Source organism: Grus americana, chromosome 1 (genome assembly GCF_028858705.1).
Source record: "Grus americana isolate bGruAme1 chromosome 1, bGruAme1.mat, whole genome shotgun sequence".
Lineage (NCBI taxonomy): Eukaryota > Metazoa > Chordata > Aves > Gruiformes > Gruidae > Grus > Grus americana.
Window position 1 is genome coordinate 173,639,204 of NC_072852.1, and position 16,826 is coordinate 173,656,029.

The window sequence follows — 16,826 nt, forward strand, 5'->3', positions numbered from 1 at the left end:
CCCATCACATGAACCACTATCACTTGTTTTCCACTCTGTAGCACAACATTCACTTAAACAGTGTTTGAGACAGTAAGGGTTTCCTTGTTACAATTTTTAGTTTATACCATTGAAACAGAAATAAGAAACTAAGGAAAAAAAAAAGAAAAAAAAAGAGCACAATACAAAGCCAGAAGTGGCAAGTACAAATACAGGAATGAAATACATGGTTTCCTTAGCTTTCAACTACTGAATAACATACAAAGCCAGATCTAAGTCAATCTTTCAGCTACTCATATGAATAATGCTTTAAACCCCAAAACAAGTTGCAATTTTCCCTTTGTAATGTATCTACCTATTTAAACTCAATCAGAGGCCTATATAGCTTGAGATATTTTAAACTAGAAGCAGCCATTCAACAACTGATCTAGCAGTGGATGCCTACAATCCCTTCATATTCATCCTTGGGCTTATTCTTTGCTATGCTGTGCCACAACTTCCCTTTGTTGGCTCTGTGGAAGGCTTTCTGGGGTATTCTCTTTACAGAAACACACAAACTGAATCCCGGTCTTCCACTTTCTGAGGCTACACTCATAGTGTGCATGCTTTGAAAACAGCCTGTTATTATCTCCCCTACCTCCACTTTGCTTACAACAGAAGAGTTAAACTCTACTCTCCCACCCCCCAACAGAAAAAAAGTAAGCTTAGCTAAGCATTTTCAGAAGGACATCTCTGTTTCTTCACATCCAACTTGGTTTCACTCCAACCCAGTAGCTCATCTATGGTACTACCACCCAACACACTTCAGGAACTGTGGGCACTGTGTTTTCAGTGACTTTGATCAGTAGGGTTTTCTTTTGGCAAAGTTGTGTGATAGTGTTGCAGAGTTCATAAAATGGAAAGACCTTTCAGGAATGGTAAAGTTTGTTTCCTTGAGATAATTAATCTCTGCATTTGCCTGACACTCATGTTTCATAATTGCGTGAAGACTAGCTGTATCCAGTTTCTGCCATTTGTTCTGTTTTGTGATTTTTATTGCCCTTGTGACTTTAAAGCCACAGCTGTCAAGGGCATCCATGGACTAAAATAATTTTTTTATTTTTTTATTTTTTTTTTTACATAGCTGACTCTCAGTACCTTAATGGCTTTTAAAAAAGAAAAAAAGTAGGATCAAAGGCCTGAAAATAACACTGGAATGTAACTAAGAACCAGTAAGTAAGCCCTATATGACACAAGAAACCCAAGCCACAGCCAACTCTCAGTAGTTTAACTCTGAACTACCTGAAGCTACTGCTTGAGCTTCATAATCAGATGCAGTCAATTACCCTCATCTGGATATACGGAAGGCATGAGTTGACATGATACCTTATCTAGGAAGTAAGGATATTTCTTATAATGTGTGAGATGAAGAAAGGTAAGAGAGATCAAAATATCCACCAATATATCTTTTTTGTTTATCTATGCTTGCTAGGGAATCAAACATGGGTTGCAAGCCAGACTGAAGCGATGTCATGATGAACAATCAGCGTGTGTCAATCTTTTCACTCCAAAAATTTGTATGCGGTCTGACTTTTTTATCGTGGTGGAAGAAATTGAGAACAAGATACACAGCCACACATCATCTGGTAAATAGTGGGCAGATAAACCCCATTTTCTCACGTTCTCTCTCCCATTAGTGGGGAAAGTCTTGTAAGAGATTCAGGAAGAAGGGTAGCACTGGTCACATCAGCCCCCTGAGCTGGAGGTCAAAGAGAAGAAACTATCTCCTGTCACCACTGCACACAAAGTGGAGCTTTGTAAATGCTGAATCATCAACTCTTTCTGTATCAGAGGTGGACTAACAATTCATTCTTTCAGACTGTAGAAGGGGGGGAAACCCTATCGTGACAATTAAATCAGCACTGTACGGTACATTTAACTACGCTGACTTCTCTCTTAAAGAGATCACCACAGGTATGTGGCCATGGTATTCCAAGTGAGTCACTGCGATTGGAAATTAAGAAAAAATATTCCTGTTCATCCTCATCAGCCTGTTTCTGAACCCTTAAATAATTCTAACACATATGCACAAAGAGAGATCCTATACACACTAAGGATTTAGAAACGCCAAGACTTGTATTATAAAATAAATGCTTTCAGATAGAGAAAACCTTCCAAGATATTCCAAAGATTTCACATACCCACAACTGAGAAATATCAGTTCTTCTCCATTATCGTCTGAATTTCTACCACAAAGATTGAAAGAGTCTCAAATTTGCAACTTACATTTCAAAACTAGAGAGCACACAGTATGGCAAGATAACGTTAAAAGCAAATGAACCTGCATTCAGTGCATTTCCTTTCTAGTTCCTATTAAAAAATGGGAATGAAATGGTTGGTACAGCAATCAAGATAGGTTAAATTGTAATAACAGTTCTTACCACAATCTAATACTTAAGCATCCATGCACCTTACATGTGACTGGAATTTTTCAGGGTTTTAAGAGTTTACTACCACACCTAGCAATAACATTAATACTAACGGAAGGTGTATGTTCCAAGGATAATCTAACACTCAAGTAAAACAAACAAAATACTAAAAAAAAAGTAAAAAAACCCACCAAGAAACACATGGGTAGATGTCTGTGTCAAGAGATACATGTATTCAACTACTACTAGACATGTATATTACAGCTATGAAGAGCACATCATTGGTTTTTGTTTGGTGGGGTTTTTAAATCCTGAAGAATTCTAGAATATTTCACAGAGCACAGAGCGCCACATAAAGAGCCTGTCATTGCAATTAACAGGATTTTTTAAAAGATGTTTTCACAGCTTCACTTGAATCTCAAATTACTATTGTTGTTGTTTTAAGCAGGATATGAATAACTGGTGACTAACAGCCCTGTTGTACCTGTTGTAATACAGTTTACCAGTGCACTGATGAAATTAGAAGAACAATGACTAATAATGCAAGATGTATTCACATTCAACACTGAATACTGACCATTTCTCCCCCCCCCTTTTTTTTTTTTTAATATACACCTCTCAGTCTAGATAACAACAACCACTGTTCAGTTAAGACTTGCAAAATATAGTGAATGAGGAATTCTAACTGGTCTAAAGTGGCCTTTTCTGTACAGAAATATTAACAAGAAAATTCCTTCAGAGTGAAGGTTCCTATAATCCACGATCATCCACAATTCACAGATATCATCTATCATCAATGCAACGCCAATGGGCAAGAGAGGCAGGTTTTGAACACACTTAGAATTGTTCATCTAATGTTCTTCTAGGATTTTCTCCATATAATATAAACATGCAGTGATATAAGATAATTCAAATATCTGGAAAAAGTCACTGGTTTTCCTCCCCAATTTCTACTTTACCACTGACAGGACTTTATTCGTACCATAATAAGCCCATCTCAACATCTGGAAAGTGATAAGAAGTTGGAGAATTTGAAATTCTGCTGGTCATTTATTCACATTTATTTTCTTCCAAACTGCAACTTAGTCTCTGAATTTCAAAAAATAAATTTAAAACATGAGGAAATTATAGCATATATTCAAGAAAAGCTCCCAGGAAAGGTTGTTAAATTTTAACTCAGGAGTGGGATTAAAAACTTCTCAAATTGCTCCACAACACCAATACTGTAAGAATTGTAAAATTATTTGTCCTAGGAAACTATAAAGTCGAGTACAAAATGACCCAGTATGAAATAACCCTTCACTCTCCTGCAGACTCAGTATATTATAGCAACAAAAATAATACATTCTTTGCACACAAAAATTCCTAATTTCCAAAATATTTCAACAAAATAGTTTTAAGAATATCATCTTACTGCTGGAAGCTTCAGAGTCTTTTGGCTTGAACAGCATCCTTAACATTATCAATAGGCCCAATGGGATCAACATCTGACCTCTAACGCTTGCTAAAGGTACTCAAATTATCACTGAGAACATAATGCAGGGTTGGAGTATGTGTGATTTCCTTTCACCTAGTTTATCTAGCGCTTACACTGTTTTGTAGATTAGAACAAGCCTCCTTTCTCTATTGTTGTTGTTAGTGTAGTGGAATGCACAACAACAACAGATCATGCAGATACTGTCATCAAAAAGCAGTAAAGTGGAAATATGGTAAAATGACATTATTTCTTATGGTCAGCCAAGGAAGAAAAATACTGTGACACAGTGACGTAAGCTGATTTATACAAGTGCACAAGCCATCATGTACAGGTCCAGAACTGGCACACATTATACATAAATATATAATAATGTTTTAATCATCAATTAATGAATTTAAACCCACCTTGAAACACATCAGAGATTACATTAATAGCCAGACCACATCTACTCTCTTTTCCTTTACTGCTTTTTTTCTTTCATATAGTATCTTTACATGACACTATGTACTCAGAGGTTTCAGGAGGTGACGGTAAGGTCCAATATTAGAAGACACAGCACAGACACCCGTGGGAGAGAAGGGGTTACTCCCATTGGAGAAGCAGGTGTCTTTACTACATGAAAATGACAGGAAATGGGCCTAAAGCTACAGAGAAACTAAAGGTAACCTCAAATAAAAGCTGCTTACCTGGTTCGTGACCTGAAAAGCAAGCAGAAAACAGAAGAGAGTTAAGACCCCTGTTAGATCCGCAGGCTAAGACCTCCCCCGCTCCCTGTCCCCACTAGCCATCCCTCAGCCCGCGATGCTGAGCCCGGAGCGGCCCCAAGCCCTCTCCCCTCCGCCATCCTTCCTCTCCCTGCCTCCTTCCTTCCCTCCTTCCCTCCCGCCAGCAGCCCGCCCGCCCGGGCAGCCGGCAGCTCTCCCCCCACCCGGGCACTCACGTCGGGGTTGGCCTCCAGAGGCAGCCAGCGATGGGGCTCCATGGCGATGGCGGTGGGGCGGCTCCCGGTACCGGCACTGGGCTGAACCTCGCAGCACGGCACTGACAGTACTTCACACCGCCTCGCCTTAGACCTGACCCGGAACCGCACCACCGAGCTGTGCGGGAAAGGGGGGAAGAGCGACGAAGAAGCCAACCCTCCCGCGCCCCCACGCACACCTTTGCACCGCTCCGGAGCGGCCGGCCGAGGCGACGTACGTAGCGATGAACGCCTTCCCCCGGGTGCTGCGAGCAACGACGACCCGAAGACTTCCCGCTTTCCACCCTCTTGGCTCCCCCCGGCAATGGACTGTCCCAGCGGGGCAAGGGGTGGTGCCTCGGCCGCCCCGCCCCGCGCTTGCTCCCAACCGTCGGGGCCTGCGTGGTGCGCAGGAGCCGCCAGGGGGCGCCCCCCTCCCCCCGGCCGTTCGTTCGCGGGGAACAGCGGAGCCCGGGCGCGCCGCGGCCCCGGCGGCAACCGGAGGTGGATGGGAGGCAGGCACCAAGGGCTTCAAGAGCCGGACCCCTCCGAAACGGCCGGAACCATAGCCGTTCACCGACGGTGAGGGACAGACTGCGTTCAGGAAAATACACCCGTGGGAACGGGACAGACCACGGAGCGAGACGGGACAAAGGGATTCAGGCGGAACCGTAAAGCAGGGGCAGTGAGCCCCTCGCTGTGAGCTACCTCCATATCGCCTGGGAAGACTTCAGTGCGTGTAGCAGTAAGGACACAGGTGGCGAGGTCCCCTTATGATCTGCTGAAAATTACTGCAAAATGTGTTAAACCCGATTAAAAAATCGTATTTCTCTTCTAAAGCCGCAAATCCCCTTGTACTTTCCCATCTCGGGAGCATAAACATACCATTTCTTGGCCTTTTGGCTGAGAACAAGCACAGCATAATATATCCATATTCCATACAGTGTAATACACATTTTATATCTATACATACCAGATTTAGCATTAAGCCTTCTTTCAAGCTAACTCGGAAAAGCTAAAAATGAAGGAACGCACCCTTGGCCCCAACCCTCCCCTTGCCTGGGGCCTTGCGTTTTTCAGAAGTAGACATTTAGACAAGGTTTTTTGGTGGAAGCCCATGAGCTTGACCTTCAGGCCTGCCCAGAAAGACCTTGGGCAGCAGGAAGCAGGTGGCCGGACACTTGTGTAAAGTCTAGGGTGAGCAGAGGCTGCACGGAAGATAGAAACTGTGCCAGTTCACAGGCAAAATCAGAGTGCAGTGAGACAGGCAAGCAGTATAATATGAGCAAATGGTGTTTCTAGGTGCTGTTAAGATGGCAGTATGGAAGTGCCAGGCGGCCAGAAAGGTAGGGTGTTGGGGATACTGCTCAGCTGGGGGCCCAGGCACTGGACACACCCAGTTAGCTGACATACTTCCTCCTGTCAGCCCAAATTCTTTTTGAAGAACTTGGTGAAGTTCCTTGGAGTGTTGATGCAAATGACACCCCGTTCTGTAAATGTTAAGTTTGTGAAATGGAATAAATTACCAAATGATGTTTTTATTTTATTTTACCCCCTGTAATCACTTAGCAGGACTACGGTGATGCTACATGCCTGTGCCTGAAGCTTCTGTATTGACCTATTGACAATACTGCAGCGTATCTCTTCAGCGATCCAGTCTACTTGTAGCTCATGAGATTTGTCTTCCAGTTTCTATACCACGTGTCTCCTCACATTAAGTTCTTGGTCCTTGTCTAGCTAAAAGATGAGCCTGTGCTGTCAGATCACCATCACAGTCCGCATCTATCTTCCCCTGCCACGAAAAGCTTCACAGAGCACACTTACAGAAGGCAGAATTTTCTCAAGATACACAGTTTAATTCTGTGGATGGGCAGACAAGCCAAAATCGTGACATACTTCACCACCCTCTATTCCACATTCAAAGAACTAAGCGCATGTTTACCCGTTGATGAAAATAACCCCCAAATAACTCCAAATTTCAGCAAATGATTCTGTAATTACCAAACCAACAAGATATTCAACTTCACATCTATCTCCGCATCTTGGAGAAAGAATAAAAAGTAACATAACAAATATTAGTCATAGTGCTAAAGGCATTACTAAGAGACTTGATGAAATTGTAATATAAAATAATATGTAAAGTTCTCTAGATAACAAAGTATGTAATAGAGTTACCTAAGTTAAGAACAAAGAGATTGTTAAGTCAAGTCCTTGCTATCACAGACAGATCTTACCAGTACGTACATTGCTAGTGTTTTGACAATCATGAGGTCATAAAAACACATACTACTCAAAAACATTTGCACACTTAATTAGATACTTTAAAAGGGAGAGGCCAGGATCAGACAGACCATAAATGTATAAAGCTCATAAACACACACCATGTTCCACAATAATACTCTTTTCCTGAAATATCTTCTAAATTCTTTCATTAACATTTACTGAAATACATAATTTTAAACTAGCGAGCCCTACTGCGTGACAAGTTATGTTCTACCATTCTGTCAAAGTCTTACAATTGATCTACTGAGCTTGTAGCATTACCTATAGAAAAAAAGCTAAAAGCAAATGTAAAACTGGTTACTAGAGAAATCTGAGAATATTTGCTATTTTTAAAAGTTGAAACTGGTGAAGGATTAGTATTGTTTTAGGGGTCCAGACACACCCCAAACAGTTCAGTATGTAAAGCTTACTGAACATGGTTTTAGCTGTGTTTTTACAATAAATGGCCATTTTCCCATTAAACTGAATACACAGTTTATCTACATGAATCATTCATGAACTGCAAAGTTTATTTGGTGTACAGACCAATTCCACAATACACCTGTACAAAATATTGCCTATGTATCTGTACTAAGTTCAGTACTCCACACGTGCTGCAGGCACACAGAACAGTGCATGTTTATGTGCCTAAGACTGTACGAGGAGCACCAAGAAAACCCTGACACCAGTTAACAATAAACCGAACCAAGTAAACAACTTGTTGCGCAAACCAGGTGTGACTTGAAATGGCATTTCCAAAGCACTCCCCAAATGATTCTCACACCAGCACGATTTCCCAAGCCATCGCTAGTGTAAGCACCAGCAGTGCCTGCAGTGGGAGAGCACGGCCGGCCTGAGGCGAAGAACGGGTAGGCCGAGCAGGGCCGGCCTGAGGTGAAGCACGGGTAGGCCATAGCCTGCAATGCCCTGAGCCATCATGCGCTGGTGACCTTTTCCACCTGCTGCCTGCAGACTCAAAAGTCTCATAAAACACCGTCTCGGTTTTACTTGCAACTATTTAAGAAGCGATTTACTTGGAAAAATCGCCCCGGCGAGACTCACACCCACTCAGCGTCGAGGCGGGATAAACGAAGCGGAAGACAGAGGCCCGCGCGCGGGCAGGCTCCGCCCTCCCCGGGGGCAATTGCGCATGCGCCCTGTCGGCAGCCAATAAGAGCGAGGCCGCTGGCCCTGTCTCGCTCTGGTATTGCATGGAGCCAATCAGGGCAGCGAGGGTTGTGTGGCGGAAGTTGGGCTTTGGCGGATGCGCGGCGCTATGGCCTCCGGTTCAGCTGTGGTGCTTGCGCGAGCGCTGGAGGCGCTGGGTGAGGCGGCGGGGAGGGGATCCCGGTGTGGGGGCGGATGGGAGTTGAGGGGGAGCTGGGCCCACCCAGGCCCGCAGGGTAGGATGTGGAAGGGTGCGCGGCCGGCCGCGGGCGTTCCTCTCTCCTGAGGGCTTAGCCGGGAGGCCGCCCCGCGGAGCCACCTCACACAGGGCCCGGGGCGCGCCGTTCCCGCTGGGTCCTGGCGAAGGCTTCTGGTGAGCCAGCGGGGGCCTTCCCTGGCTGTCCGCGGGTCGCCTGGGGCCGCTGGGAGGCCTGGATGTAGCAGCGTGGCCTTAGGGAGAGGAGCGGTCCAGTGGTGCCGGTGCCAGGGGGCAGCCCTGGGTATGTCTGGCTTCCCGGTGAGCTGAGGGTCTTGGTGCGGATACTGCCCTTCGGGGTCGGGGGGAGTTATTCGGGGCTGTCAAACTGCAGTTGCATAGACTCAGTCTGGGGCTCTGAGGCCTTGTGGAATCCCTCCTATTAGACTTGGGATGCTGAGCAGGTTACGTTAATGCGATTCAGGACAAACTCCTTTAAAGAAAGCCTTGCTTTTAAGGTAAATGCATGATGACCTAGGAATTATTCAGAGAGAGATTAGATTTATTGCTATGATACTTTAAAGATTTGCTTCTGATCACTGCTGCTTGTGTTTTGCAGATGTTGGTGGTGCAGCAGATAAGATTAATTTAATACCTCAAGACTTTTTTGCAGAACTTGTAAGTAGGGCAATAAATGGGATGTGGAAGGGTTTCTGGCACTCTTTGATTCTAGGAAACCTTTTTGTTCAAGCTCTTTGTTTTTTGTCTTGCAAGGGGAATCTTATGTATGTGGTAGCTTAGATTTACATGACTGATAAAATGGATCAGTCCTGCTAAAAGCAATGGGACTGCTTTAAATTTATATTTTTATAACAGAAGATTTTTAAAAGCTTTTTTTTGCCTTTCATCTAAATGAGATATCAAGCTAGCTTGTCTAGAAAACATTCAGCTTGTTTGCTGTAGTGTGAACTGAAACAGGATGACTGTTCAGTTAGTATGAAAATGGTGTGTTAAATAGGAATAGCTAGTGAGGTAGTAACTAAAAGTCTTGAGTGAGTTTATTTGCTTTTCTTGGATTTTATGTAATTTTAAAAACCGTCATTTCAATGACTTTATTTTTCAATCAGTATTTAAAGCATGTTCCTGTTGTCCATTTCTGCATTATCTATTTTTTGTTTTGTAATCTCCTACTATTCAAACTAGCTTTTTTCTTGCATAGTAAAATACACATTAAGAATGTTTTCAAACTTACTTTCTTTACAGTGTGAACAAATAATTCAACACCTGAACCATAAGATCCCAGGTGTAGATACAGCTGAACTATGTCAGGTAGGTTTGGGTACTAGCAGTTATAAGCAAGTATATTAGCTGTATATGCTGTACAGGATGGCTTCCCCAAGTCAATTTTTTTGTATGTGTATATATACAAAGAGGTTTTTACTAATGCATAATTTATTATTATTTGTAACTGTTTGAACATTCTGTTTCCAGAGAATTCAAACATCTGGGATTGAGATTAATGTTGGTGACCTGGCAAAAATAGCTAATGTTGTTTCCTTTCTATTTAGGTAAGCACAAAATAATTTACTTTACCTCATGCCTTTTTTTCCTTCTACCACAACTTAATAGTGGTATTAAAAAGTGACATCAAATGTGGGTATAAAATGAGCTGATGTGGGAAAAGGGTGGAAGTTTTTAACTCTCAGTACACAAAAAAGAACTTTTGGGTTTAGTTCATGTTTTTAAATGTGTTGTTACCTAATATATAGTCTTACTTGTAATAAAAAAAACTGAGAAGAGGAAATTGTTCTAAGATTCTGTCTGCAAGCTTTAGAACTACTGGAAAAATAAGAGGAAGCTGAGTCAGCTAGACTGTTGCCTGAAAAAAGCATGTTCTAAAAATCTTCTTGTTTCTTAGAGATTAGAAACAGGCATTTGTGCCTGTTCGAAGGGCACAGTTTCATAATGTTGAAGTCTGCTGTGGTTAAGGCAGAGGTTTTAGGTAGTATGTTCAGCTGTTGTTTTGCTGTAAGTTTTTCTGTTTTCAGAAAGATAAATTGTTTAAATACCAGATATTAAGAGAACAAGCAAGATCTTGAAAATTTTATGTAACATTAATATGACTGAAGAAAATATACCAGTGGAAATTTAACATTCTACTCTTTCATCTATAAAATACAAAGCCTTAAATTATATTAGACCATGCTACTTGGAGGACCAATTCTTTTTCTCTTTTATTAATGGCTCTTTAAGAGGAGTGGATCTGCATGGACAAACCTAGGGTGGGAATTTTTTTACCTATTTCTGTAGAGGAAATGGAGTGGCAGTTTTCCTCTAGACTTGCTGCCTTTTCATTTGAGGGTTTATTGCATCATTTGACTCCTGTTAGTACCAATTATACCATTACCTAGAGGTCCTTACTTGCCTTTTGGTGATGCTTAAATTACCTTTCCTAAGTGTTTAATTGAACAACTGCCTTGTTTCTAAAGTGATAATATTAACTGCTCTATGCACATGTATTTCACTGAATTAAGCCTTTTTTCAGTTGCAACAGCACTTGGAGGCTGTGATTATTTTTGTTTTAATTTAATTGTTGTGCAAAGCTTGGTCTCTGCCTATTAAGACACATTAAAAGTCAAGTCATGTTGGTTTTTGCATGTGGATACAAAAGATCCGTAAAATATTCTGGAAAAAAACCCACAGGCTGCCTGGTCATTGTAAAGTATATAGGCACATAAAGCAGAAATAAAAAATTGCCTATTTGGGGTGAAGCAAGAAATTTTATTAAATTAATGGAGAATGAAACTGATGCAATGTTCTTTGGATATACCTATAGCACAGCAGCCAGAAACAGTCTCTCTACGGAAGAACTCGTCACCACCTTGGGCAATGCAGTCACTGCGCTACCAAAACATGCTGTTCAAGTTATTCGTCATGTGTGGAATGAACATGGTAAATCCATTAGTGTGTCAGAAGATGCAAGAAATATGGCCACACTGGGGCAGGTAACTAAATGACAAAGTGCAGTTGAGCTAACTATTAACTCTTCAGAAATGTCAGTGCTTCACTGTGTATGTTGTATTGTCAAGCACATGGTGGTATCTTGACTGCTGAAAACTTTCCTACACGCATATATATATATATATATATATTGCCAAATGTCCACCCAGATAAAGAAGCATATACAATAAAGGTTGTCTAAATGCTGAACAGTTTTCTAATATTATTGTTTGGATGATAAAGTCACATTTTATACCTTCAAAAAAATTAGTGCTGCGTAGTACTATTAGGGAAGGTGAGTGGTAGTCAGCATGGCAGATAATTGTATTAGCTGTTTATGTAAATCTGTTTTAAATGTAATTTGAATTGTTCTTTAGAGTTGATAACACCAGCAATTGATTGTTTTATTCTTTGTCTCCCTTATCCTTAAAAAAAGTTTAAACTTTCTGTCAATTTTCATCATTTGTTTTTTTTTGGTTTTTGAAAAAATAACATGGAGCATATTTGCATTTTAAGATTTTTTTTCCTAACAGTTTAAAAGAATATATAATTAGGAGGAAAAAAACATCTTTGAGGCTGGATAGTAAGCTTCTACAGGCTCTTTTCACTTCTTTATTCAACAGTTCTGTCTATCATAAAAGGTTAAAAATAACTTACCTGTCTGAAATGTATTTATGATATACTCTGATTTATCTGTAATACAGTTATGAAATGCCTTAATTTTATTTCCATTATTACTATTACAAAATTTTTGTGCAGTCTGAGGTTTTTCTCATGTTTCCACTTGATTTAGAAACTTCTGAAAAAGAAAACAAACAAACAAAACCCACATAACAAATGCATGAATGATATACAAGCCAGGTGAACTCTGTGGCTCAGGCCCCTCTTACTAGAGCTTGAAATAGACTGTACTTGACTATTGACAGTACTTGAATAAGGAAACAGATTAAGTGAAGTAACTTATTAAATTGCTTATTTTTTCAATATTAAAAGGAAGGGCAGGTGTTTTTGTATTCACAATAATATCTGAATGCATATGTTTGTTTTCCATTTGGGGCTCTAGATGTCTTACATTGTCTGTAAAACATCTATCAAAGAGAATAGCAGTGGTAGGCTAGATCTTTCTTTAACACTGTTTCCAATTATTTTCTTCTTTGTAGTTTGTAGATATTAAATGGAAACTGGGAGTCGCCATGAGCTCTGACACCTGCAGATCTCTGAAGTATCCTTATGTTACAGTGATGTTAAAAGTGGCAGATCCTTCAGGACAAATAACAGACAAATCTTTTGAAATGACGATCCCACAGTTCAAGGTCTGTAATCCGTGTTACTTGATTCAGTTTCTTAAAAACAACAGTGACGTTGTGAAGGAGCAACTGTATACCTTGATGCATACGTTTGTGTTGCTTATTTACTAATACAGTCATTCAGAGATGAAGCATTAAATAAGTATTTAGTGTCAGTGTTTTAAATCATTATTTCATAGCACTTAGTTCTATATCACTCATCTGAAATTGTTAATTTAGCAGTAATTTATCTGTTCTCTTACAAATAAGCTAACAACTGAAGACATAAAGACTTCTCGATCTTTCTTATCAACTGTCACTCTGCCTTACTAAAAATGGATAGAATATTCTAAATCTATAGAATGGGTCCCCAGCCTCAAAATTTAAAACTTGGGTTAAGCCTCACATTTACTAATGATTAGTAATGGAGGTCAGTCTGCTTTGTCACCACTGGCTCTTAGATGCTATGCCTTAATGAACTTACATAACTTTGTTTAATTTTGCATAAATGTGGCACTTGTGTTGGCTTTCCTATTTAAAGTGGGAACACAACACTAGGAGTATCATACAAGCTTACAAATAAATCCTTGGAGTTGGACTAGCAGGAATTTGAAAAGAATATTTGGAATCCTTAGGTGTTGTGAAATGTTGTATTAATTCTGACTGAAATCTATTTAATAATTTGCTGTTCAACTACTGTAAGAAATGGATGCTATACCTGAGAAGCCTGGATTGTTTCAGCTGGGAATAGAAACATCTGTGTGAGAAGGTTTTTTGGGGGGTTTTGTGAGAGCTACTTTGTATTTTTTCTTTCAGAGAATCTTCTCCTATTATTAGGCAAACCCATGCAAATAAGGCATCACCTGTGTAGATTTAATAGTGAATATGCCCAAATGCCAACCAGCCCACAAAAGGAAAAGCAGAAACTTTCAGTTCTGGAGGAAGGAGGGAATGTGAGAAACATGAGTTGTGATTTTTGTGTAATGTGCTAGTCTGAACTACAGTTCAAGCTTTTCTTCAAGTAACTGAAATTTATCTTAACTCTTGCTTTTTAGAACTTCTTCAGACAGTTCAAGGAAATGGCGGCTGTTCTTGAAACAGTTTGAAGAGAACTCTTATTTACAGTGAAATTTTGGACAGACTTAGATCAAGTAAATTTTCCAGTTCTACACAGGGAATAAAGTGCCATTTTTCAGCAAGGTATGTATCCTTGTCTTTTTGACAGGTATTTGTCATCATCTTTGTATTGCTGTGAAGATTTCTTCGCTTTTGAATACTTGAAGCCAACTCTGCAGTGTTTGTGAAAATGTGTTCAGCTTTGTTCATCCGGGTAGACAAAAGATCAGGATGTGTATGGAGAAGCATCACTGTAGACTTTCTAATATCCAAGAGTGAGAAACTACATGTGAGAAACTATACATTTAACTCTGGGATGCGGAAAGACACCTGAAAATGTTGGCTGGGAAGATACCAAGGGAAGTGTAAATCCCATGTTAACACTCTTGTCTGTAAAATTGAGATGCGCTTGGACTTAACAATACTACTACGTATAAGGAGTACATGAAGTTAGACATAACAAGTATACAGTTATTCTTGAAGAACAGCAATGTCAAGTAATTCGTTGCAGGTATTTGCAGACCTGACTTCTGGTCTTTTAATAACTGGACAATGTACTTGTCCTAACAGCTTGTTTATTTCAAATACTTACTTCCCACCACCTAGGCTTATAAAATCTGAGTTAATGCATTAAGGTTTTCTGGAGACCCAAAATTTATTCTCTGAAATGAAGCCCAGAGGCTAATTTTAAATGTAGAAAGGTGAATTTAATTAAAAAACATTTTAATATATTTTTGCCTTTGCATTTAATCCAGGTCTAATCTGTGGCACTCTGATGTTTTGATCAGCAGTCTGCTTTCTAATTGAATTAGAATATTGGTGTAGTTGCCTGTCTCCAAGCTCTGAACTAGACAAGTCAAGAGGAAACTTGAAAATTCAGGCTGGAGCGTTAGCCAAGCACATCAGAGAAAGAACCACAATAAAAGTACAAGCAGCAAAGAAATCTTGCTGATTGTGTGGCAGGAGTCCACTGGACTGTGTTGTGCACGCTCGCTCTCGGAGAATGTCCTAACCAGCAAAATTTTGACTTTGATTCTGAAGAAAATGGTGGTGGGGGGTGGCATTTCCAAAGGAGGAGTGGTAAATCCAGTGTGCTTGCCTTGCTCTCTTCTTGGTTTTGTTTTACTTTTTTCTTGTTTTCCATAACCAAAACACAAACTGCAAATATAGTGGGATGTAATAAAAATACTGTTGCATTTCAAGATGTGCTGGTGTTGAATCTGAAGAGAAATTCATACTGATAAGCAGACTGAAGTTTATGCTGCAACTTCAGAATGGTAGAGACTGAGAACCAGTTTTACTGGGGCAGAACCTCAAGTGATTTTTTTAGGCCCTTTTAAGTGAGAAAAACCTACCTAATACACTTATATTTTTTTATTAACTTTTTTAGAAGCTGGCTGAAAGTCATTGATACAGGTTGTGCTTGCCTTTTTGTGTCATGAAAATAAGCTGCAGCACACTACACGTGCTGCATACTGCAATCCTTTCAGTAGAGATACACCCCCACTATTTGGGCATTATGCATGGTGCATAAGAACAGTACTTGGAGTTGCTTAGAAGCCCAAATAAGTGAAACAGCATTGGCTTTAACAAAAGATAGTAAAAGTTTTGGGCTGTGGCCATTGATCTGGATCTTTGTGCTGCTGAAGTCTGAGGTGTTTGCTTTGTGGCTGGGGAGAGCAGTTTGCTCTTTTCTGGGATCCTCTCAATGGAATGTCACAAAATGGTCTCCCTGTTTGCCTCTTCCCTTGTCTGCCTGCAAGGGCTCAGGGCTGAACATAGTGCAGAAAACCCCCAAACCTCTCTGTGTGTGGAAAAGTGATATGAGCAGCTGATTTTATTATTCTTTTTAAAATTTGCAGAAGTTGGAGTGTAAGGGCTGCTATAACTGGAAAACATTACCATGCTTTGGCCTAGTGAATTAATTGGTTTACATTAATGCAAGAGTTCCAGGAAAAGAATACTTTTTTAGTAAAGCTGGAGCCTTACAAATACTTCCCATTTATTCTAATGCACTTGAGTTCTTCATATAGCTGGAAATAGTTGTGTCTTCTTTGGAACTGGATGGAAAAGAAAATGTAATTAATCATGTCTTACATTCTAGAAACAGTAATTTAATAGATGCTAGAAGGTAATGAAAACTTTCAGTTGCCATTTTTGCTTGGTCCATCACCAAGAGGAGAAAGTTGGCAGCCTTTGAAAAGTATAACTTATGTTTTGTCAAGTCAAATATTCTAGAATATTCATTAATACATTTTAAATGTCCTTGAACTCCAGCATGTTATAATTCTGGCTGGAAGATGTCTGGACATGTGTGCTTGTACCAGTTTACTGTCTGAGAATTTTCAGAGGTGTTCATGGACATCTAGGAGATGTGATTAAAAGTTGGCTATGTACTCAAACTTCTGAGATTTGTCCTGATCACTATCAGTATGAATTCCTATACTGAGTAATGGAAGAATCAAGTACTTCATTAAAAAAAAAAAAAACAACTAAAAACCTAACAGTTTGCAGGGTAGCAATGTTAACATGTTCAAACAAGCTGTTGAATTTTTTGTCTATATGTGCAGAAACCAGATCTTCTCAAAAAGTATCAGGAGTCCTTGTGTGTTCCTAATTCTACTTGTTGATTGATATGAAATTGTATAACATGAATATTCTTTGTAAGCCCACAGTCATTAAACATATAGGTAACAAAGATAAAGATGGTCTGTATTTTGTTTTAAGCCTACCACATGAAAGTCTCTCATAAGTACTTTAATGGGTAAAGTTCAGGACTAGACTATGACTAAACTTCTTTCCTTATTAAATTAGGATGAAGTTCAGACTTTCTCTGTGGTGGGGTACCAAGCAGCTGAGGGATAACTGCAGGCTGCAAGGAATCTTTGTATTAATTACTTACAGCTAGACAAAATGTTGTATTGAACCAGGAGAAGACAGAGGCCAATTGAGATGAATGAAATTTTGCAACAAATTG

The 16,826-nt window shown here is 40.1% G+C and overlaps 2 protein-coding genes across 4 annotated transcripts in view; one reads left to right on the forward strand and one right to left on the reverse strand.

Moving 5' to 3' along the window:
- UCHL3 (ubiquitin C-terminal hydrolase L3) overlaps positions 1–5,135 on the reverse strand; it is a 46,345-nt gene extending 41,210 nt beyond the window's left edge. The window contains exons 1-2 of one of the 2 annotated variants that reach the window (XM_054815915.1): positions 4,805–5,135; positions 4,551–4,562 (exon numbers count right to left, since the gene is read on the reverse strand). In XM_054815915.1, coding sequence (XP_054671890.1) covers positions 4,551–4,562; positions 4,805–4,846 — 54 coding nt within the window. In that variant the 5' untranslated portion in view covers positions 4,847–5,135. Of the gene's footprint in view, positions 1–4,550; positions 4,563–4,792 lie in introns of both variants that reach the window. The other variant, XM_054815904.1, reaches the window with a different exon arrangement.
- Positions 5,136–8,283: 3,148 nt separating this feature from the next.
- Positions 8,284–16,547, forward strand: COMMD6 (COMM domain containing 6). 2 transcript variants are annotated; one of them, XM_054803470.1, is made up of 7 exons: positions 8,284–8,409; positions 9,067–9,125; positions 9,711–9,776; positions 9,939–10,015; positions 11,284–11,452; positions 12,608–12,760; positions 13,789–16,547. In XM_054803470.1, exons 1-7 carry the CDS (start codon positions 8,349–8,351, stop codon positions 13,837–13,839), a joined length of 636 nt encoding a protein of 211 aa, XP_054659445.1. In that variant the 5' UTR covers positions 8,284–8,348; the 3' UTR covers positions 13,840–16,547. The 2 variants fall into 2 exon arrangements, with proteins under 2 accessions (XP_054659445.1, XP_054659455.1); XM_054803480.1 differs by having other exon boundaries at positions 8,317–8,409; positions 13,959–16,547.
- Positions 16,548–16,826: the final 279 nt, after the last annotated feature.

Coding starts and splice junctions, on each gene's coding strand:
- COMMD6 (XM_054803470.1), top strand. CDS start 8,349: ATGCGCGGCGCTATGGCCTCCGGTTCAGCTGTGGTGCTTGCGCGAGCG. Junction 9,126..9,710: donor AAGACTTTTTTGCAGAACTT/GTAAGTAGGGCA, acceptor CTTTCTTTACAG/TGTGAACAAATAATTCAACA. Junction 12,761..13,788: donor TGACGATCCCACAGTTCAAG/GTCTGTAATCCG, acceptor CTTGCTTTTTAG/AACTTCTTCAGACAGTTCAA.